Source organism: Cricetulus griseus, chromosome 2 (assembly GCF_003668045.3).
Source record: "Cricetulus griseus strain 17A/GY chromosome 2, alternate assembly CriGri-PICRH-1.0, whole genome shotgun sequence".
Taxonomy (NCBI): domain Eukaryota; kingdom Metazoa; phylum Chordata; class Mammalia; order Rodentia; family Cricetidae; genus Cricetulus; species Cricetulus griseus.
In genome coordinates, this window is record NC_048595.1 from 283,152,723 (window position 1) to 283,176,723 (window position 24,001).

Genomic DNA, 24,001 nt, shown 5'->3' on the forward strand with positions numbered 1-24,001 from the left:
CCAAAATTTCCTGAAGTTGTGTCTCATTGTGCCAGTTTTACATCACCTATTTAGTTTCAGGTCTCCTGCCATGCTCCATTCATTCACTTTGAGGACAAAAGAAACACCTTGAGTTCCTGGTCATTACCATAGGAATGAGTGTTAAGGGTGTTCCCTTTTAAATATTAACTTCAAGAACCATCTTATTGCACAGCAGAGTCTCCTGCTCTTGCTTAACTCCATTTAATGTTAAAACCTCAACACCTTGGTCTTTAATTTGGACTTAATTAGCCTCAGGGTGCAATGTAAAGGTTTTCTTTTAACACCACTAATTCACAGCTTGTTTATTTTACAGCATCACTTCGTATTTGCTTCCTGACACTTCTTATTCTCTGCTTTGTATGCACTCATTTTGTGTTTAAGGTGCAAGGAAGAGAGGCTTTACCTTGCCCATTTTGGATCCTCCCTATGTTAGAAATCACTCCTTTTAAAAATGATTCCTTTCTTTGTGTGTGTAGGTGCAGTCAGAGGCCAGCAAGAGCATCAGATACCACTTGGCTCTGGATTTACAGGTGGTTGTAAGCTGTCATAACCGAGGAAAGTGCTTTCTCATAAAAAGATTTAAATGCACTTCACAAACCATTCAATAAACAAAAACACAGTATCTGCTTGATAAAGAAAAACTAAAAGTTACTTAATGGCATAAAACACATGAGTTTCTGTATTATCTTTTAAAATCATTTTTATTGAAAATAACATTTTTCATACAATAGGTTCTGATCATGGCTTCCCCCACCCCAACTCCTCCCAGATCCTCCTCACCTCCCCACTCACCTAACTCCCTGATGTGTCATTTATTTGATTTTGTGTTATCTTGGCCATCCTTTCAGGAAAGAAGATGATCTAACGAGACATCTTACCTTTGGATACCTGACTACTGGGACAAAGGGCCTCAGGAACTAAATTTCTCCAGGAACCTCATGCTGGGTGAAGAGGAAGATTGGAGGCAGAGCAGGAACTTCCCTTCCAGGAAGAGATTTCCCAAAGTTCTGACAATTTATCTGACTCCCTTGCAGATAAAATTTGAGCTAATGATTAATCCACAGTGGGCAGAACTGTCTCCTGACTGGGACCATATAATTATACATACCATCACTGTCTATTCATACCTGAGCCTCACAACAGCACCCTAAAGATGTACTGGACCTGGGTGAATAGTCATTGGACCTCTTTATTTAATACTTTCCCAATGTGGTTACGTTGAATAAATTTTTCCCTGTTTTTTTTTTTTTTTTTTGCAATGTCTTTTTGATTAATGAATTGAGCATAGGTGGCTGAGCCTGACTTGTTTGTGCTTCCAGAAATCCAAAATCTCAATTAATGCACAACAGATTTTACCACAATAATGCTCTAAATTTCCCATTAAATCATAAATTCATAGATCTTACTAAATAAGTTATAGGAGGGCTCTGGAGAGACCACCTGCTGCTCTTCCAGTAGACTGGCAGTCAGTTCCTAGGAACTGCAGCTGTCTGTTGTTCCTCTGTCAGCTTAGGGGCTGCTCATGAATCTACTGATACTTTAATTATCATCTACCCTCCCATGGCCCCTCAGTCAGGGCCCTACCAGGCTACAAAGGCTGTAGCCTGGTGGGGCTTCAGGGCCTAAGTTTAAATTAAGTCTCTATCATTCTATTTATCTTTTTTGTTTGTTTGGTTTTGGTTTTTTGAGACAGGGTTTCTCTGTGTAGCTTTGTAGACCAGGCTGGCCTTGAACTTATAAGATCCACCTGCCTCAGCCTCCCTAGTGCTGGGACTAAAGTCGTGCAATAAGACTCAGAAGTCAAAGGCTGGGATGAAAACCTGCTAGGTCAGAGAGGCTGATTAGCAACCAGCTGACCTTGCTTTTTGGCAGGAGACACTGAAAGAAATGTGTCTCTTCCCTTCTCCCAGAACCAAGAGAGCTAGTCCTCACTCTTTCATCCCTGTGCATCTTCTCTATTCAAATTGCTGGCTTCTCTAAGGCCAACTGCAGTTAGCTAGTCACTGACTCCATCCCGATTCCAGGCATAGCTTTATTGGGCAATTCCAGGAGTATCAGAGTGCAATCAAAATATCCCACAATTGCCTATAATTCCAGGTACAGGGAATCTGGTGCCTCCTTCTGGCCTTCACAGGTACCCACACTAACACATACATATACCACCCCCCACACCATCCAAACGACACACAAGAAAATAATGTATACATGCAAATAAATATACAATAAATACATAAATTTAAATTAAATTGAAGCAAGTTATCATTTTCTTTCTGAGAGTATATTTGATGCTGGTGTTTGATGCATCTAACATTGTTTTGATAAAGGCCAGTTTGGATTAAATAATAAACTAGTCATTTCATGTGAATAGTTCTACTATGGGATGCATCAGAATATTTCAGTCCCCAGATGAAAAATGTTCAAATTTTGTGTACTTTGCATTGATGGGGTTTGTTAATCATAAATATAAGCTGTGTATGATTTTTAAAAAAAAAAAAGCCAGTCCCAGCAAAATACCATTCTACTGATTATGCACAGATCTTCTGGGAGGCTCTCTGCTGTGTTCTTTGCTGAAATTACCCACCAAGGGCGTGAACAGAGTAAGAGGAAATGAGTCTTTAGTAGGATTTTAAAACAATGACTCCAGTGCTAGCTAGCATTCCGCTCTCAAATTTTTAATGACCTTCGAGCAACAGGGGGGAAAGACAGAGGGAAGAAAAACAGGAAAAATTAGAATTGCATCTTTCTTTTAATGTAACAACCCCATTCTAACTCTCAGAGTGTGTTTGATTTATAATAAAAAAAAAAAGTACCTCTGGTAGAAAACACAGTTGGGAATATTTTGTACTGAGGAAATCTATATGAACTTGAATCAGGCACTTAGAAGCTGTTCTTGTCAAAAGACACTGATGGCTCACTTGAGCCCACGTGGTAGCTAAACACAGAATGCCAACCTGCCATGTCTGTGCCTTCATTCTGGGTCTGTCTCCTTTACCTTGCTTGGCTCAGCTTCCTGCTTAACTCTGCACAGTCAGAGTGATCACCAAGGAATGTCTATCTGTGATTTATCTTATACTCCTTCAAAGGCCTTAGGCTCAGAAATAAGTCTTTTTTTTTTTTTTTATTCAGAAATAAGTCTTGTCCTTAACCTGTCCTCTGAGGTCACCTTAGATTCCAGGAGCACAACAAATCCAGATCCATAAGGACCTTTGTGAGACAAGGGACTGGGTCTATCCCCTTCCCCTCCAGCAAAGGCAAGTTTGCTAGACAAGTGCTTCCAGCATGGATTATCTTGGATGGAGAGGCTACGCCTGGTAGGAATTTGACTGGTCACTTGTCCTGTGGTGGCTTGACAGTTTAACAATTTATTGGATCACCTGAGCTGAGACAATGACAGTAGGACCACTTGCCCAGGACTGCTTATTAATTCATGCCTCTAGCCAGTTACCCCAATTTTTCCTCTACATAAATGCAAAGCTCATGTCAGCTCCTGGAAGATGGACTTAGCGTCACTGGACCTGCTTATGTACACCTCCCAATGTGGCCACAGTGATTATGTGTCTTCTCTCGTTAATTGGCATGTTGGAATGTACATCTGAGCCTAGTCCATTGGGCTTCTGACCTCTGTGTATGCACTCTGGTCTATGCACCCTCACACATGCACACAAGTAAATAAGTAAGTGTTAAGATGTATTCTAATTTGCTCAAGATCATAAAAATTATTCCAATATCAGACTTAGTAATGACTGAATCTCTGAACCCAATATTTGCCAGAAAAACCTTTTTTCCATTGTTTTACTTTTTCTTTCAGTCTCTACTGGTCTCCCATCAAGGCTCTTCTTCTTCACAAGCCCCCATCCCTTCATGTGTGACTCATGTCATTTAGTAAGGGTTGCTTCAGTGTATACAGGTGAGGGTTACTAGCTTGAGTGAGGGCAATGGGCCAGTGGCTACACCATTGAGTAATATGCATCCTTTTCCCCCAACAAACTTTAATTGCCTCTAGCTCCTCTGGGAGGTGAGATTTTTATGAGCCCCTCCTCCACCAAAGGTGGGATGCTGACCGGTCCAGTCTTGTGAAGAGAACAAGCCACTGTTGAGGGTTCGGCCTTAAGAGGAACATTTACATTTCCTATCAGGAGTCTCAGAAAACACCAAGGAAGAAGAGAGAATGTAAAAGCAAGAAATGGAAGGCATACTGCTGTTAAAGGCTGTCTTCTGACATGACATTGGGCTTGCACCCATGAGCTCTGCTCCTTTTAAAGCCTTCAGTCTCCTTATCTTCTGAGAACAGTCCATCCTCCTGGGCTTTTCTCTTTGGTGGCTAACTTTCCCTCTTTCAGCTTCATCTGCCCTTACCTAACTGGTAAACACCAATGTTTCTTCGGTGATCTTCTTAACACGCATCTCCTCAAAGACTCCAATGAATAAACAACAACAAAATAAAACAACTTCTTTCCCCAGAAACCCAAGGGAGTTGTGTGCACAGCCTACTGTGTCCTTTTAGAAATCTAGACATTCCATTCAACCGCTAAACTGAAGTCTCTATCTGAACACACCCAAGACACTTTAAAGTCAGTTGGTCCCAGTCTCAGGTGACTTTCCACCCTCACCTGCCCTCAGGCATCATTTACAGCATCAATGCTATTCTCTCTATCTTCTCATCTCAAGGGAAACTGTTCTGCTTTATCTCGTCAACATTTCTCAAACCTGGGAATTTTCTTCAGCTCTACAGCCAGGCTTTCCAGACCCTCACTTCAGTCAGCTAGGTGCCTCTTTGTTCCAGTTTTCCACTCTAGGGATATAATTTTTCTGAAAGGAACTTGTGCCTTCTCCCATTTCACACATTTATTCACTCCACTAATCTTCCCCTAAATCATTCACCATTTCTCCTAGAATTCAAAGTAAAATTGAAACTTTCCAATGCCTCTGAAACTCTCTGGGAAGAGGCATGTCCAAAGGCAAAGAGTAATAGCATAAACAAACAAATAAAAATAAAACAAAAGCAAAAGGTAATCACAAACAAAGTCACATGAAAAGATTCTGAAATTCAGACCATTCAGGCACAAAATGCTGGAAGTTGCTTAGGGACAAATAAGTGCTGAGTTGCCACTCTTAAGGGTTAGAATTTAACAAGAGAAAGAGAGAAACAACAACAACAACAAAAAAAAAAAACCTAGGCCCATGGCTCACTTGGTCTAAATTCACACAAAAAAGCGTGTAAAGGATTCCACGGTAGTGAAAGGATTCATTTAAAAGAAAAGAGAGAGAGAGAGAGAAAACAGTGTAAAGGAAAGAATGTCTCCTTTGCCACAGCTCAAGGCTTCTGAAGACATGTTTAACTGGAGGTCATTGATCTGTCCCCAGGCAAGCATGGGCTTGAAATGACAGCACTTGTGGAGAAAGTCTAAACCATAATTAAGTGTTCCATCCTAGACAGAAGCATATTCACTGCCCAGCACAGAGAAATAAGCAAGTCTATTCAAGAAGAGAAAGTTTCAGTTCTTCCTCTCAAAACCCCAATGGGTGACAGCTGGGTGGGGATTTCACTCCATACAGGATTGGCATGTCCTGGCTTCCATCCAAAGCAACACACAACACGCACAACTGGTTGTGGTGCTGTAGATCTATAGTCCTGCCACTAAGAATGTAGAGGTAGGAGGATCAGAAGTTCAAAGCCACCTTTGGGGACATGGCCAAATCAAGGCAGCCTGGCCTGCATGACATGACCCTTACTTAAAAAAAGAAATCCCATAGATTATCTTCAGCCAAATATAAATTCATAATAAAAACATTACTTCGTATGTGAAAGAGTGAATGAAATTAAATTGAAAAGACAAAAAATATATTGGATTAATCAGAGCCAAATATTAAGTAATTAAGATAGTTAACAAAATAACAAAAATTGGGCAGGGAATAAATGACTGTAACTAGTGCATGTTTATGAGAGAAATTAGTGTATTTTCTTCATGAATGAGTAAAAAACAATGATGCAGAAAACTATAATGCACAAAATGCTATCCCAGATATCTCAGAGAAAACTAGAAACCAACTCTCTGGAAGTCAGAAACACGATGGGGTTCAGAGCACAAAGATGCTTCTCAAAAATATGTGCACCATGTCCTGGGCATGTTTTCATGGACCTGCCTCAAAGACAGTATTTGGGTCTGAAGACTGGTCAGCATTTAAAAGTCACACTTCTCTTGCAGAAGACTCAAGTTCAGTTCCCAGGATCCACGTCAAGTGAGTCACAACTACCTATGACTCCAGCTCCAGGGGATCTTATGCTGCCTTCTGGTCTCCACAGAAACCATATGCACACACACACACACACACACACACACACACACACACACACACACACACACAATACAATGAGATTACAAGAAAGATGGAAATTAAAGGCAATAGGGATAATTTATCAGTACATCAGTTACTCTTCCAAGTCCTGGGGCCAGCTATACCAATATTCCAACAAACCTCTTCTAGACTCTGACCTAAGAACTTTCTCTACCATTGGGCAGCAACTGACACTGTGGCAGCAACTAAAGCAGGTATCCCACCCCCATGGTGTTTCCCCAGGAAAACTGGGCTAAAGCACTCTGACCAGGAAATCTGTTGAGGAATAAGATTTTAAGGTGTGTGACTTTTGTTTACTCTGCATTTGTTTAACTCTGTGAAGCTGTGATTCTTTGCCTGTCTAAAACACCTGATAGTCCTAATAAAGAGCTGAACAGCCAATAGCAAGGCAGGAGCAAGCAGGTGAGGCTGGAAGGCAGAGAGTATAAATAGGAGAGAAGGCAGGAGCAAGAGAACAAGGAGAGAGGACATCAGGAGCCAACCACCCAGCAACCCAGCCAGCCATGGAGTAAGAGTAAAAGTAAGATATACAGAAGAAAGAAAAGGAAAAAGCCCAGAGGCAAAAGCTAGTCTGGATAATTAGTTAAGAAAAGCTGGCAAGAAACAAACCAAGCTAAGGCCAGGCGATTATAAGAAAGAATGAGAGTCTGTGACTGCTTTATTTGGCAGCTGGGTGGTAGGCCCCCAAAAAGTCCAAAAAGCCAAAGAGTAAAAGAGCAAAAGTATCACACAACAGGAATTCTCAAAAGCCATGGCTTATAGGGACTTCAAAAGAGGGGTCCCCAGGGACTACTACCAAGGCTATCAACAGCACTCTAATAGAAGAAGAGGGAGCTCTGGGAGCTAAACACATGGCTACCAGCTGCTCCAACCCCTCTGAGAACTCAGTAACTCTAGCTGATTGGGGTTTGCCTCAGCATCCACAGCCTACAAAATGGTCAAGAAAACCCCATGTCCAAGGGGACTGGGAGCCTTCAAGAAGAACAGAATAATGGGAAGAGTGAAGAGCAGCACAGTATACAATCAGGACCAGGAAGAAGGAAACACAGCAGTGACTGGCCAAGAGAGGAGATCTACTATTGTGTAATGTTTTCTCTTTTGGTTTGCAGTGGTGGTGCACGCCTTTAATTCCAGCACTCGGGAGGCAGAGGCAGGCTTTTCTCTGTGAGTTCGAGGCTGGCCTGGTCTACAGAGAGAGTTCTAGGACAGGCTCCAAAGCTATACAGAGAAACCCTGTCTCGAAAAACCAATAAATAAATAAATAAATAAATAAATAAATAAATAAATAAATAAATAAAATCTTCTCCCCAAGTATGTATTATTTTGTTAGAGCAACTGGAACAGACAAAAGCACATATATAGTATCATGGTTTGAGTAAGAATGGCCTGCATAGGCTCATATATTTCAATGTTTGGTTGTTAGGGAGTGGCACTACTTGAGAAGGATTAGGAGGTGTGGCCTGGTTGGATAGGTGTGGCCTTGTTAAAGCAAATGCATCATTGGGGTAGGCTTTGAGGTTTCAACTGGCTAAGGCAATCTCAGTGTCTGTCTCTTCCTGCTACCTGTGGATCTGATGTAGAACTCTCAGCTACTTCTCTAGCACCATGTCTGCCTGCATGCTGCCATGCTCCCCACTGTGATGATAATGGACAACTGTATGCCATTCCCAGTTAAATGCCTTCCTTTATAAGAACTGTCATGGTCATGGTGTTTCTTCACAGCAATAGAATACTGACTAAGACACACAGCTAAAGAGTCATAAGGCGGGAAGTGCTCTGAATAAAATAGTCACAGTCACAGAGGGTCAGGGACAACAGCGTGGCATTGACTTCTTCTGGTAGAAGCCTGAGTGAAAACAGCAAGTAATTCCTGGAATATCCAAATTCATTCTATGACTAGGGGAGAACTCAGGTTAACACATCTAAGCGTAAAACAATGAAAAAAGCAGAAAGGCAGACCTGACATTTTTTGTAAAGAAAAAAAAGAAAGTCAGCTTCCTGTTATGGCAGGATAAGTCATGGGACCTGAAAATCACATAGACACAAACACACACTCAGGTGGATCTGTGCCAGGGAAAAATACAAATCCTTACCACACGAGTTATATGCCCAGATAAGGGCTGGAGCTACCAACAAGCTTTCAACACAAGAGAAATTAACCCCCAGGTCACAAAGGGACAGAAAGCAAGTTTTCTTCAGGGTTCTGACCATCTGTAAAAGTGAAAATGCATTGGCAGAATATCTGGATATCTAAACACAAAACAATGACAGGAAGTCTCAGGTTCTATCCCAACCCTGAGACAGAATAAGCTCTGTTCCTACAGAGACAAAGCGGGAGTCCCCCCTTCCACTCTCCAAAAATCAGTCTGAATAGATGGGATGAAGTTAGGAATACTTGGGTATAATTTACTTGACATTAAGTAGCCTTTGGTTACATAAAACACACATTTAAAGTACATACAGCAATTGAAAATCCTATTCTTTGCTTAGAAAGGTGGGGAGTATTTCAATACACTTGTATCTACACACAGCAAGTTCTTTCAAGGTTCAGTTTGTACATACTCTGTCAATAACATTAAAAATTAAAGGCAACTGTTGAAATGGGGGCCTTTTGCCTTTCTTGAGCAATGCATGATTATTTACTGGAAAGTGTGGAAGTGAACATTGGCAAAAATACCATAAAGATGAGTTTGTTCAGTGGGTTCTTAACTTTTTCTAGAACTGTTTCATTCTCTTTGAGATCATTCATTGTATATATTTGTATCTCTGGTAAATTTGTAGTTAACTTAAATCTATTAAAATTGGTAAAAATGAGCAGAAACCACTACAATTCTGGAGAAACAAGGCTGCAAAAAGAAGTTGTCATGTTGCCCTTTAGTTTTTCTTGGGTTTCTCAGTAATGTGTCACAGAGTTTGGAAGGGTGACTACTGCTCCAGCTGACCACATCCCAACATCCCAGGGTCTCTGCAAAAGTTCTCAAGAGTGTGTGCTACAAGTTTCCAATCTAGGGGTGCATTTTTTGTGTGTTTAAGTGACATTTAGCACCTTTTTTCAAACTTTCAGTGTCTCCTGATGCAGAGGACCTACCCTGTTCTGATGAAGGTAGGAAGGACTTTAACAATAATTTTCACTAGCCATGGGATCACTGCAGCCCTGGCCAGGCACAAAAACACTGTTGTAACTGAATGTTTTGCATTCCTGTTCCCCTTATCTGGTCCTGTAGAAACAATCTTGATTTCTAACCATTCAAATCCCAATGAAAAGGGTAACAAAATCACCAATAACCATATTTAAATATGTATGAATGAATATAATAAATACCTTTTCAAAATCAATATAGCAGGTACAGGAGATGACCTAGGACTTTTAATATCTGAGGTTTATAAATAAAGTATATTAGGTTTTTTTTTTTGTTTGTTTGTTTTTTTTGTTTTTTTTTTAAAGGGTAATGGGCTCTCAACATCGGGAAGCCATCTATTGCTCAGGATTATACACAGATGATGCTAAGTACTACGTCGAGCATCCCATCATGTTTGCCTCCTTTCTGTGTAAATGAAGGATGGGGACTCAAGAAAAAGCCTCTAGTTCCCAAACAGCTCTGGATGTGGCTAAAAGGAGGGCACTTAGCAACAGGGGGGAAATGACGAGAAGGAAATAGTTTTGTGTCTGGGAGCCATGTGGAATTCCAAGATAAGAAAAACAGTTGCTAATTCGAGTATAAAAGCAGGAAACATGATACACTTGCTTCCTTCTATGTAAACACAAGTATATGTGGGGTTGCGTGAAAATTATTTTTCTCTCGCTCAACCACAAAGACATAAAGTCAAACTGCTTGTTTTGGATACACTGGCTTCTTCTTCTTTTTCTTGTGGATATTATGGCTAATAACACAACGAGTTTAGGGAGCCCATGGCCAGAGAACTTTTGGGGTAAGCTACCTTTCCTTCACTGCTTTTAATTTAAATTAAGATGCACCGATATTCTCTGCATAGTTTATTACAACATTGGAGAGCTCTGAATTGCTTGCCATAACTCGCTAGTTACAGTTTTCTTAGATTTATTTCAAGAAATATACTCATAAAAATGTTGTCAGAGTTAGCTACAGAAATATTAAAGAAGGATTAGACATAGAAAGTTTGGTTGGTATTTTAAAAACTTAATTAAAAACGAGATATTTTTTAAATTAGAAATTTAGGAGAAATATAAAGGAGAAGTCATTGTTAAATGGAATATAACATAGGGTTTTGTTGGAAAACTATATTTTATTTGCCTGAAGGTGATGGATAATGTATTTTGTTTCATGAAACCAAGGTGTTCTACAGAGGGTTTTGAAGTCTGTGCTTTTGTCTATGTTATTTCCTTATAATTTCCAAAGTCAATTTAGACAACAAGACTATGCTTGAATGAACTTTGACTATGGTGACAAAGATAAAATGTGGATTTAAAAATGAAATTATGAATCTAGAAAAGATGAAGCATGAATAACTTTATATTATTACAAAGGAAGCTTGTCACAAAAGGAAGAGAAACAATACCAAAGTGTGCTTTGGCAGAAGCTAACAGCAACTCAAGATCTAGTGTTCAGTGATGCTAAGAGCAGGAAGGTGCTGAGGTCAAAACCACCCACTCCAGGCCAGATTTAGGATACAGGATCTGGGGTGTGCAATGACATTGACATGTCTCTGTGGTTCTGAGAAATTTAAAAGTAAAGGGAATAACTTAAGTTAAATCCCTAAGGACCTTTGAAGGAACTCTGGAGTTTATTGAGAGATCTATAACCCTATTATGTGCAAGGTGAGTTTTATCAGAAAACTGCACCAAGCTTCCTGCTGTGATTGGAGATACACAATTGGCTTCGGAAACTATTTGGTAAATACTGAACAGTGACAGCCACCTGGCCCTGACAATCTGACTTAGTTACCAGTTATCACAGGTATTGGCATGAAAGGAATTAACTAAATATTTTTTATTAATTAGTAGGCTTGCTTCAAGCTTTAAGAGATTTATTAATGCTTCAGTAATAACATTGCATAACAAAATAAGTGAAAAACAAGTTATTCCTACAGATTCTAGGTAGACATCAAGAGACAAGAAACCTTTGAATTCTGGATGGCCTAGTGGTACATTTGTGAAAATTACTTTACTGACCTCATTTATATTAAATGATGGGAAAACAGCTAGAATGCATCAAAGTAAATTCATCATCACAAAACAATTGTAAATTATTCCAAAGTAAGTAATTCCAAGTATAAAAATAAACACAGGAAAGCAAGTTCTGTCTTTTCAAACTATTCAAGTTAATCTCCACATTTACCTAGGAAAAAGAATTCATTTTTTCATTGGCTAGAGCACAGATTATTTGGAGTTCATTTATTTATCCTAGCATTTAGATGTCTTAATAAGGAAATCTGTGCTTAACAGGGAATTCAAGATACCTATGTCAAAGGTAGATATCAATGTCCCCTTCTCTTGGCATGTAGATATGTTAGAAGATAAAATGAGATGGAGAGAACCAAGAGGCTGTTTTATTGCTAAATACTTTTGAACCAAAGCAAAACAAAAATGGTGAGCCAAAAATATGTTTGATGCTTTGGGTGAAAGATTACATTATTATTTCTAGGATAAAAATATCAAGTATAAAGTGTAACTATAAATTTAGTGTATGAAATGTAAATGTTTCCTGACATATAAATGTCAGTCTTTTCTATTTTCATTTCTGATTTGCATCTAAATTGCTTTCTATTTTGATCTCTGGTCCTCTCAATATATTAATTTGGAAAATCATGCACAGTGCAATAGAATATAGCACCTGCCTCCAAAAGGACACCTTTGTGTAGCCCGTTGAGTTAAGAGAATAAATAAAACTGGCAGAAACTATCACAACTCACATAAGGAGCCATAGAAACTTCTCAAACTTAGGATACGGAGATGCATAAAAACTCAAAATATAACTTTCTGGTTTGCTTAAGGAATGCAAGAAAATTAAGTAATGATACTCAGTTACTACAAACAATGATAGCTTGCATTTTTTCAAATGCAAGCTATCACTTTTTTCAAAGCTATCACTCAGTCAAGCCTACTAAAAGCTCAAAAGCCATTGATACTAGCTACGCAAAAGTGGCCTGAGACTGACAACAAAGATGACTCCACCTTGCATACCACCTCTACTCCTCTACTCTGTTTAGTGCACATCCCTTCTCTGTAAACCATTCCATCAAGGCAGCAGGAGATCCTCAAAGTCTACTGAGCTGACAATGTCATGGATACTCATACGTTCTCTCAATAATTGAGAGTCCACACATGACACTTGTGTTTCTCTCTGCTGTCTTCTCACTGGGCTGTTGTTGTTGATTTTCCATCCGTTTAGCTAGCACTGTGAAAAACCGAGATAGAATATTGGTGTATGGGCTTGCATTTACTCATCGAATCGATCCTCCCCCAAAATACGATTTCTCTTTTAAAAGGATTTCATTCTGGGAGGAGATTAGGTGTTCTCGAATATGCAAATAGAAGCCTATAAATAAATCAATAAATAGTATCAATAACTTCTGTTTTGTCATATGTAATCATCATTTTACACAAAATGACCAAGAATGGAAATGTGCTATAGAAGTTAAAATATGAAACGGTCCCTGAATCATTTTTAGAAAAAACAGGCTATTACCTAGTCCTAGAAAATCAAATATGTTCCAAATAAAAAGAAAATTCTAAGGATAACATTCTGGTCATTCATTTCTGACGCGTTAACTCAGCCTCTTCCAATAAATTTGTTCCCTCTGAAGCTTTGGCTGGCCTCATTAGGCAACATATCAAGATGATACAGATAAGATGCTGTCTGAGAATTTGAGAATTTTTGGGCACTCAGGAGAACTGTTATCAGCAATTGTGTGAAGGAAAAACACTAGGATATGTGTGCAAAGAAGCAAATGGTGAACCAGAACATCTATATGTGGAGATTACAGGGACAGAACTGGATCAGAATGGAGGCAGAAGTCTTTAAGATTCTGAGTAGCATTGTAGAAGCTAGAGTTACTGTGACAAACTCTTGCACTGCGGTGACTCTAAGGCTCCTCTTCCCCACTCCTTAAAGAGTTTTTCCTTAAGGTTGCAAATAGCTTGTGGGAGCTGAGGATGATGGTGACTTTGGGTACCAGAGTAGACCAGGAGTCCTTGATCAAGGTCCTCTGCTGACATCTACTGACAAAAGTGCCTCATCTACTCTGGGGATATTTCTCTCCCTGTCTTCATTGTTGGAGCCCTTAACTGAAAAGCCAGGTTCTTGAGATCTGTGCACTTCTGACTAAGAACAGAAATATTCTCTTTTGTGAGACTCTCTAGTTGATCTACTGACTCTCATTCCATTACTTTCCCGTCTATCTCAAAGCAGAGAGCCACTTTAACATTCTCCTATAACCCTGGAACTTTGGAAGCCTGATTGTTGTTCTGAACTTTCTGGCACCCAGTGCTGCTGCTGCTGCTGCTGCTGCTGCTGCTGCTGCTGCTTCTTCTTCTTCTTCTTCTTCTTCTTCTTCTTCTTCTTCTTCTTCTTTCTTCTTCTTCTTCCTCTTCCTCTTCCTCTTCCTCTTGTTTTGTTTTTTGAGACAGGGTTTCTCTGTGTAGCTTTGGAGCCTATCCTGGCACTTGCGCTGGAGACCAGGCTGGCCTCGAACTCACAGAGATCCGTTTGCCTCTGCCTCCCGAGTGCTGGGATTAAAGGCGTGTGCCAACACCCGGCCCCAGTGCTTCTTATAAGGGCCTGTGAGCCTCTCTACATCTATCAACCAGGAACCTAAGAGTGGGAACCAGCTACTGAGACTGCAAAAAGGATGGAGGGATGAAGGAATGGACTCTTGCCCCAGAGCCCTCATTGCTCATATACCATAAAGCTCTTGTCTTTCTCTCCCCCAAACTTCTCTTTACACTGTTCATGAAAAAAAAATCATGCAGGCAATATATTCTCTTTCCTGCTATTGTTCATGGCAAAAAAATATAATTTTGAGTTCTTTAAGTTTCTCGTGTTTTGAAGCTGAACCAGAAAAAGAAACAAACCATAAATAATGTATCGGTTATAAAACACCCCATTATTGCAGTGCAATGCTGCCTTTCAAAATGATGTTCTAGACTTTGTAGTTAACGATTCAGTTGACAGTTTAGCAGTAAAAGACCTACTCCTGTACATCCTTGTTTATTGCTTCTCGCCACTCTGATTTGTTGGGGAGACAGGTCTGTCATTCCTCAGCCTATAAAAAAGTTATGCCTCAACCTATAGCAAAAGATATGCCCTAGCCTGTAGAAAAGATGTGGCTTTTTGGGGTCTATCAAGCAGTTGAGATAAGAAGGTTGCAGGGTATTGGGATGGTGGTGGAGCAGGCATGGGTGGTTCATGGGTATCTACATTGTCCTCTCACAACAGCAAATGAACATTGCCCATTTCTCAAGCTCATTTACTCAGTTATACATTGTTACATATGAATAGCCTAGTGTTTATTCCTGTATGGCTATTACTTAGAAACTTTGCACAACAAGTGTTGACAAATGTAGATTCTTAAAGCAGCTGCACCTGGATCCTAAGGAAGATTCATGAGATTGTGTCTCTCACTGGGCTCTATGGAGCAGAGGTTATTATGAAAGTGGAGCTCACAAAGCTGTATGTAATTCATGCATACCTGGTCTCCAGACTTCTGCATTGAAATAATGAGAATTGTCCTTTTTTGTTAAAACTAGGTTAGAGTTGGGTATCAACATCATGCAAGCCTTGTGAAACAAATCAGAAGCATTCACTAATTTTGAACTATCTGGAAGAGTTTATGTAAACTCTTATTTATTATCTAAAATATTCACCATTGGTGGCATTACATATGATATTTTAAGCTGCGAGTTTTAAAATAACACTTTTATTTAAAACTATATTTAAGTGTGTATGTGTGTGAGCATGTGTGAGTGTGTATGTCTGTGTGTATCTGTGTGTGTCTGTGCAGGTAGGCGCCCACATGAGTGAAGTTGTCCCTGGCAGCCAAAGGTATTGGATCTCCCAGAGCTGGAGTTACAGGTGGTTTTGAGCTGGCCAATGTGGGTTCAGGAAACCAAACTTAGGACCTATGCAAGAACAGTAAACCACGGAGCCACCTCTTCAGCACCACATTCTTTTTTTTAGACTAATATTAGAGGGCCACTCAGATTTTCTGACTTTCTTGTTAGTTATGACAGTTTGTGTTTTCTAAGAATTTTCTACTTGAATTACATTTTCAAAGATATCCAGTAGAAGTCATTTATACTATGTTGGCATGTCTTCCCAACACTTTATTATGAAAATATTCACTGGACAAAAAATGTTTGAAGAATTCTTCAAATGGATGAAGAACTCATCCATTCTGTGTCTCACTTATTTCAGTTTCTATAATGATTTTCAGATCCATCTATATCGTTTTAAATTACAGAATTTCCTTTCTTTGTTCTTTTTTAGTTTCAGTAACACTATTCCATTGCTATACAACATTCATACATATTCATATGCTGCTAAATAACATGGGATAGTTTTGAGAATTGCATTGTTTGGAATTTTTGTGGTGCAAACATTACAGACTCCACACACACAAACTAAGATAGCTTTGACGGGGTCTTTTGAAACCATTGTCATAAAGGTGACCTACCACATCACTATGTCACCCAGGGCTCCGCAGGCTCCATTTCCTCAACTTACTCATCTGGTGATGGACATTCAGGTTGATGTCATATCCTGGGAATTGTGATCAAGTACTGTTGGATAAAACCACACCCAAATCTTCCAAGCCTGTGTTTGTCTATCACCTTATTTAAGGTGGCAGTGCTAATATTATTGCTTTTATTCATTCCATCTTACCATTGCAGACGTAAGTCAGCTTCCTACCTTTCAAATCTGAGGGCAGTTATAGCTTGTAATGCATAGACATCTCATTTACTAATTTTTCATGAATATGAATTGAACCCACTTCCTGTAACAGGAAGAGAGATCAAACTGGTGGAAGAAGTGGGTCAGTATGTAATTTTGGAATGAGGATATCTTGACAAGAAGGTTAGGCAATACCTAAAGGAAAAAGGGAGAAAACAAAAGACATAGAAAAAGTAACCATGGAGACATCTACAAACATATTTTTGAAAGAGCAGATTATATGATCAGAAGCATATTTGGTGAAGAACAAGAGAAGAATCATGTGATGAGCTCAGGTCATGGGGGCAGCAACTCTCAGGTAGGAGACTTCAGCCCACATTTAGGAATTTGCTTTTCCTGGGGGTTGGGGGTGGGACACGTGTGTGATATGACTGGACTTAACTGCATGATTGACAAGAAAGGGCGGCTGGATACACATGGATGATGCTGCCAACGCAAGAAGCATAAACACGAAGCCCAGCTGGAGAAGCTTCTGTCTCCCGCTCTGTGTGGTGACGCTGGAAGAGCAGCAGCATAGATAGGGGGTGGCCGAACCCCCTTCTGTTGTTGAACCCAAGAGAATTTTCCAGAGGAAACTATCCTTTGCATTGTCAGCTAATCATTCACATTTCTGTGCATTAGCCCCTTAAAGTAGATCTCCCCCAAATCCTTTCATCTCAACCTTCCTATCACTGAAACCACACTCGTCTACACTTGAAGGAGGAGAGAAAGGATGATCTGTTTCAGGTCGAGGTGAGCCTATGGGTCCTGCAACTGTGAATGCATTCACCAGTGCTCCGTTTTATGACCACTTATGAAAATCGCAGTGGAATGTTGTAACAATTCACCAGTGGCCCACTAGATGGTGACCTCTACTAAATGTTCACACCACTTACAGCACTGGGGTTGTGATTATGCTTTATGAGACGCATGGACAACTTTAAGATATTTGAGTTGAAAGGCACAGTGGTGGTAGCTGTTAGGAGCAGAATTTCTGAAACTTCTTTATATTCAGAATTTAAGATTTGGGGTCCTTGCTAAAGTTAAGTTTGAATCATGTTATGGAAAAGAAAGATAAAATTTTAGGTTCAATTATGTTTATTTGACTTTTAAAATAATATCTGACTTCATGAAATCCCTGAGAACACTGAGCTTCCATGCCATGACTTCTTATTTTTGTGAGGAAGATTTTGGATCAACAGTACTGGGTTCAGTAGCTTTGCCCTAAATTACCTTAGACTTCAAACACCATCTCAGAAAGAACTTGACTTATGGTTCATATAAAGTGTTTTGGGAAGTTTTGATATGATTATACATGGAGATATTTGTAATAACAACAAAGACAGCCTTGCCTCTGGACATCCTTGTGGAATAAGAGGTAGAGGGACACTATAACATAAATCCTAAAGTTAGGTAGTTAGTAGTGATTATACTTAGGTGTTTATTAGCTTTTATTCATTTAGTTTCTGCAGTCTAGATTTTCTATATGCTACAGCAATAAGATGGGGAAAGGCTTGGCAATTATAAAACCTAGCTTCCATACATCTTTAAAAAAAATCCATGAGGTTAAACAAACTCACTAACCATGCAGTGGTGGCACATGCCTTTAAACCCAGCTCTTGGGAGGCAGGGTCAGGGTCAGGGGAATCTCTGTGAGTTCCAGGCCAGCCTGGTCTACAAAGCAAGTTCCAGCCTCCAAAGCCACAGAAAAACACTATCTTGAACCCCCCCCACACACACACAAAAGAATATCAAGTAATTATCTCATGGTTCGGGGTCAACAAGATGGATTTTCTGCTGGCTTTTGGTTTGCCCCATAGTCAGATGTGGTTTGCCAGCACCTGAATAACTAGAGCAGCTCATTCCATTGTCATATCCAGAATAGCAGGCTCCCGATCAGAGCCAGGGGATAATACATAATTCATTGGCCACCAGGCTAGCTTGGTTTTATTCCTATGTCTGCCATGGAGAAGTTCCCAAGCCAACCATGATAGAAGCAGAAAGGCTCTTGCAGTTTAGACCTAAACTTACAAAGTTTCATTGCACCCCATTGGTCAAGTAAGTCCCACTGAGAGCCCTTAGGGTGGGGGAATAGACACTGCCTGCTAATGGCATTACAAACAAAGAACCCGTGCCTGTGACCCCAATATTAAAACTTTCATAAGCATATTTCCAGTCTCTACCTCTTTGCCTGCAGAATTCTTTTTTCTTTTAAGATTTTATTTATTTATTATGTATAAATTTTTTGTTTTTACAGATGTATTTATTTATATTATGTATACAGTTTTCTGCCTGGCTGTATGCCTGCATGCCAGAAGAGGACACCAGATCTCATTACAGGTGGTTGTGAGCCACCATGTGGTTGCTGGGAATTGAACTCAGGACCTCTGGAAGAGCAGTCAGTGCTCTTAACCTCTGAGCCATCTCTCCAGTCCTGCCTGCAGAATTCTTGTATAGGCAATTTAATATACACCTTGCCTTTCTAGTTAACAGTAACTCATTTTTGTACGAGAAAGACAGTACTTGGGATAGCTCTGTAAGAATGAGTTCCCCAGACACAGAGATTTATGTCCGTTTATAGGGAAAATTATACATGAATGAACAGGGGATTGGAAAGAATCACAGGCTCTGAGACAGAAAGCAACAGCACAGTTTGAGGTTGGCTCATGGAAAGGAGGATGAGGAAGGCTCTAAGAGGCAAGCTGGGGGTGGGGGAGCTTCAAATATCTAGAGGTCTTCCGTGTAGAGTAAGGGCTCAGCCTCTCCCATGAACTCATTAAGAATATGCTTTCAATTCCTAAGGGGCAGCCCTGTAGCACCTCCATTGAGGGGAGGGGAAAGAGCTGTACACATATGTACTTGTCTGCAGAGGAAACCAGAGCAAATCCAAGTTGGCTGAATTGGAGGGTACTGGTGTGCCACGGAAAGTTTGTGGAGATTTGGGAGGTGAGGTTTCATTGTCACAACACAGACGTGAGAGAAGTATGAACTGGAACGCGGAACAAGAAAGAGCCCAGGTGTCATATCATTGTGGAGTCAGGGGTCTGAGAGTCTGCGTGTTTAGGAAATATGACATAAATCAGTCAGCCCTCCAGATGGTTCTATCCCTGAACTTCCTACCTCTGACAGAGTGCAGGAAGTGAGGTGCCATCCAGACTGCAGGTGGGAGAGATCAGTGTGACAGAACAAAGCAGAGAGGAAAGCCAGCTTAAGGCTCTGGTGACCTTCTTTATTATGGGGCACATTAGCTCCAAATATAATTCAAAAGGAAGTGAGCTATGGACGTTTGCAGTTCTGTAAGAAAATCTGGTAAGTTAAAGTCGATCTTCAATGAGGCTTTCATTTCTAAAGATGATACAGGAACACGAGCTTTAGGTTTGAATAAGGGAGTCCTGATCATTCTCTATTTCCCCAATCCAAAGTATGTTAAGATTCAGAGCCCATTCTGAGAATTACATACAGTTCCTACTCTGCCCTGTGGTTTCAAATGAACTGTCTCTGAAATCAGGGCTACTGGTTTATTGGCTGTTCTTTGTTTCAGAGGATCTTATAATGTCCTTCACTGTCTCCGTGGCGATTGGACTTGCAATCGGAGGATTCCTCTGGGCGCTGTTTGTTTTCCTGTCTCGAAGAAGAAGAGCCAGCGCACCCATCTCACAGTGGAGTCCCTCCAGGCGACCCAGGTCTTCCTACAACCATGGCCTCAACAGGACTGGATTCTACCGCCACAGTGGCTGTGAGCGACGGAGCAACCTCAGCCTGGCCAGTCTCACCTTCCAGAGACAAGCTTCCCTGGAGCTGGCCAATTCCTTCCCCAGGAAATCAAGCTTCAGGGCTTCAACTTTCCATCCCTTCCTTCAATGCCCACCGCTTCCCGTGGAAACTGAAAGTCAGCTGATGACTCTGCCTGCCTCCACCACCACCCCATCGGCCATCAGCACGCTGCACAGTGCCAGCCGGCCCGACTTCCGCTGGTCCAGCAACAGCTTGCGGATGGGCCTTTCCACACCGCCGCCGCCACCTGCCTATGAGTCCATCATCAAGGCATTTCCCGATTCCTAAGTCTGGGCATTCGTTGTTATTAATTCTTTTTTTTTAATTTTTTTTGTCTCTTATAGAAAGGAAATGATATGTACGGTAAACAGACTTTTGGGGTCACGGGTCCTAGTGATTGATTTTTCAAGTTGATAGGCTCATGGAAGCTGAGCATTGCCAAGTAAGGCACAGTTTCGTTTGAACACGTTTTTCTTATGTGTGTCTCACTAAAGTATCATTTTCTCAAAAAGTCCTATATTTATGGCTTTTGAATTCAGTGTGAGGCATTGCATTGAAGATACCGATTAAAGATTTTAACAGACAAATCATGCATATTTTTATGTTTTGGTTAAAGACTTTAGATGTTTTTGTGTAGGGTTGCAATCCCCATTCACTTTCCCAGGTGACTGCTGACAGACAAAAGTCACTGAAATCAAGGAATTTTAATGTTACTTGCTGGGTGACAAGTGAGTTAGTTGCATCCTAGAATCTCAGAGCTTTAATGAGGTGTGTGCACAAAATGACGGAACAGAGAATGTTCTAAATATCCCATGATTCTACTCAGTTATGTATGAGAATCAAGCAAAAAAGCTAAGCTTGGTTGGTGTCACAGAATGGTTCAGTTTTGACACTTCCTTGTTTGTTTCCCAGATAGACTCATTTTGTAGTTCTTCCCAGTATAATTACCAATATCATTGAAGTAAAACCCTTGGATTTAGTAACATGAGGATTGAACATGACTGCTGTGGTTATTACCAAAGCAATGGTTTCTACAATTAATTTGTCCTAAGAACAAGTTTTTATTTTACATCAAGTTACATTTTTCTTTCTTGGATTTGGATCCAATGACTAGGAAGGCACTTTATCTAGGATAGTGTTTCTCAACCTATAAGTCACGACTATAGGTTGGTCTAATAGCCTTTCCAGAGTTGTTGCCGAAGACCATCTGAAAATAAGATAACATTATAATTCATAACAGTAGCAAAATTGTAGTTATGAAGTAGCAATGAAAATATTTTTATGGCTGGAGGTCACCATAACATGAAGAACTGTATTAAAGGGTCCCAACATTAAGAAGGTTGAGAACCATGGCTCTAGGAAGAATTTTCCTATTAACTCTGTGGTCAAATAAAGATTATTCTACAGAGAGATAGTCCACCGAGGAGACATGCTCCCTCTCTGAAAAGCAACTCCCCTGACCCAGGTACTGTCACCTGGGGTGATACTCTGTGAATTCCATCTCCACCTCCTCTAAAGTCTTTCCAAGGTGACTAATGCAGGCTATAAGCCACTGTTTCAGATGGTCACTCAAGGAGTCCACATCACAAGGTGGAGGCATCTTTAATGTGAGGACCAGAAACTTTCAGTGGTTCTTTTGCTCAAAGGATAGTTCACTGGGGGATTATTCAGAATCTGATACATCAAATATTTAGCTTGTGTTTTGTTTGTTTTTCTGTAGATTGGAGTTTTGCAGTGATACCCACTGGTCCCAGCCATCTGTGTCTGATCATAGCTCAAAAATATACCTATTTGTATAAAAGATCCCCTATAGAATATCTTTATTAGTGTCATAGGATTTATATTATCCATTGTTCCTCAAGAGAAATTATTCTTCAAAATGCCTACCAAAATATCTTGTAATTAAATATGCAAGAGAAGAAGGAAGGAAAAAATAAAGCAAAACAAGAATCTCAGATGCATTGGCAGCTGACTTAAAAAAAAAAAAAAAAACTAAGGAAATGTAGAGACTGTAACACAGCCCCAGTAAGATTTTGCAACATCATCAGCTTAGTGACAAGGCTAATTTTAGGTTGCATGTCATCTCTAATGTTTAACATGAGGAGCAAAAAGGCAAGCTTTCTATCAGTCCTGGGGATGAAGACTGTCCCCACCTCCCAAGGGAAGGAAATGAGAGTAGAAGTCTGCTGGTTCATTTGGCTATTTGGCAGAACTCTTGATAATTCAGCCCATGTTATAAAATGACCAGGAGGACCATTTTTTAAATCGTGTATTGTAAAAAATGTGAAGTTAAAACCAAAGCTGGAAGAGCTTTTAGTTGTAATTGTTTTATTTGAAATGTTTTGTTGATTTTGAAATAAAACTGATCATCAATTTCAATTCACAGTTTACTTCTTGACTAATAAAAAACACCTTCTAAGATAAATGTGAAACAGAAAAATACATAATTTGTGAGACAGAGTCTCACTATTAGCATTGGCTGGCTGGAACTTGCTATGTAGAATAGTAACTCCAGGGATTTGCTTGCCTCTGCCTCCTGTGTAATAGAATTAAAATCTTGACTACCATGCTTGCCTTAAAAAAACATAATGGAGAAATAATGTGGAGTTCAAGAATTACTAATTGTGACCAGGCGTTGATGGCGCATGCCTTTAATCCCAGCACTTGGGAGGCAGAGGCAGGTGGATCTCTGTGAGTTCGAGACCAGCCTGGTCTACAAGAGCTAGTTCCAGGACAGCCTCGAAAAGCCACAGAGAAACCCTGTCTCAAAAAACCAAAAAAAAAAAAAAAAAAAAAAGAATTACTAATTGTCCTTGGTATGGGGGCACATGCCTGTAATTCCAGAACTCAGAATTTTGAGGAAGGAGATTCCATCATGAGTTTGAGTCTAGCCTGAATTATACAAGATCTAACTTTAAAAGCACAAAACTGTTATTGAATAAAAACATCTAGTAGGCCACTGTTTGTAAATGCAGGCACCAAGTTCTTTCCCCACAAAAATATATAGCAGAGACAACATAATGGATAATTTTTAAAAAATGTAACAAGTATTTACGACAAAAGTTAACTACTTTGTCTACTAAGTTAATTACTTACTTATAAGAGAGCATGTTACATCATTATTAGCAAATATATGTAGAAAAGAGGGTCCCTCCCATGTTTCTGGTGAGCAGGTACACCAGGTCTGCCTTTTAGAAGAGTCTAATGAAATGTACCAAAGAGCCTTGAATAGCTGGGTGTTGTAGCCTGAGCCTATAGTCCTAGTACTCGGGAAGTGGAGGTAGGAGGATCAGGGGTTCGAGGTCATTATCCACCACATAATAAGCTTGAGATCAGGCTAAGCTATAGGAAAGCCTATCTCAAAATTAAATAAAGTAGAATAAGATCCCTATATCGATTGACCTCAACATGTCTGTAAGGCACATAATTTTCTGTAAGAGAAGTTCTGATTTATTTTTAAGTGGTTCAATCCTGATATAGCTATGTACAACTGAACCAGAACATTCTATAATGTGGTAAGCAAATAACCAAATTTACTGAGTTGCCCTTTGAGACAAGAAATGGCTAAGAGGAAGGGAGAGAGCCAGAGAATTGCCACCATCGCTGACATGGAGGGGAAAATGACACTGGAAACACAGAGACAGGGATTAGATAGACTACAGTGTCCTTCCAACAAACCCCATGCCTGAAGGTAACATTACCATTCTATGACTCTATCACTTGAAAAAAAATTGACTCCCCAACTTGTTAAAATGACAGCAGAAGAGAAATACATTCTTGGGGTGTGCACTGGGATAGCTCCTCCCTGACTCAGGCAATTAGACCTCACACAGCCCACTCATAGGAACACTTTCTTTGAATTGTTCTAAACCTCACTCAAGAGTGGGGGGCTGATGAGGGCAGGCAATGCTCTCAGCCCGGGACACCTGTGAGGATCCCAG

At 40.1% G+C, this 24,001-nt stretch overlaps 1 protein-coding gene across 1 annotated transcript; it reads left to right on the plus strand.

The window, feature by feature from the left end:
* The first annotated feature begins 10,132 nt into the window (after positions 1 to 10,132).
* On the plus strand, positions 10,133 to 21,993 carry Myct1 (MYC target 1). Its single transcript, XM_027401025.2, is given in 3 exon segments — positions 10,133 to 10,227; positions 10,229 to 10,308; positions 19,828 to 21,993. Coding segments are annotated over 3 exon segments (696 nt in total). The 3' UTR covers positions 20,349 to 21,993.
* The last annotated feature ends 2,008 nt before the right edge of the window (positions 21,994 to 24,001 follow it).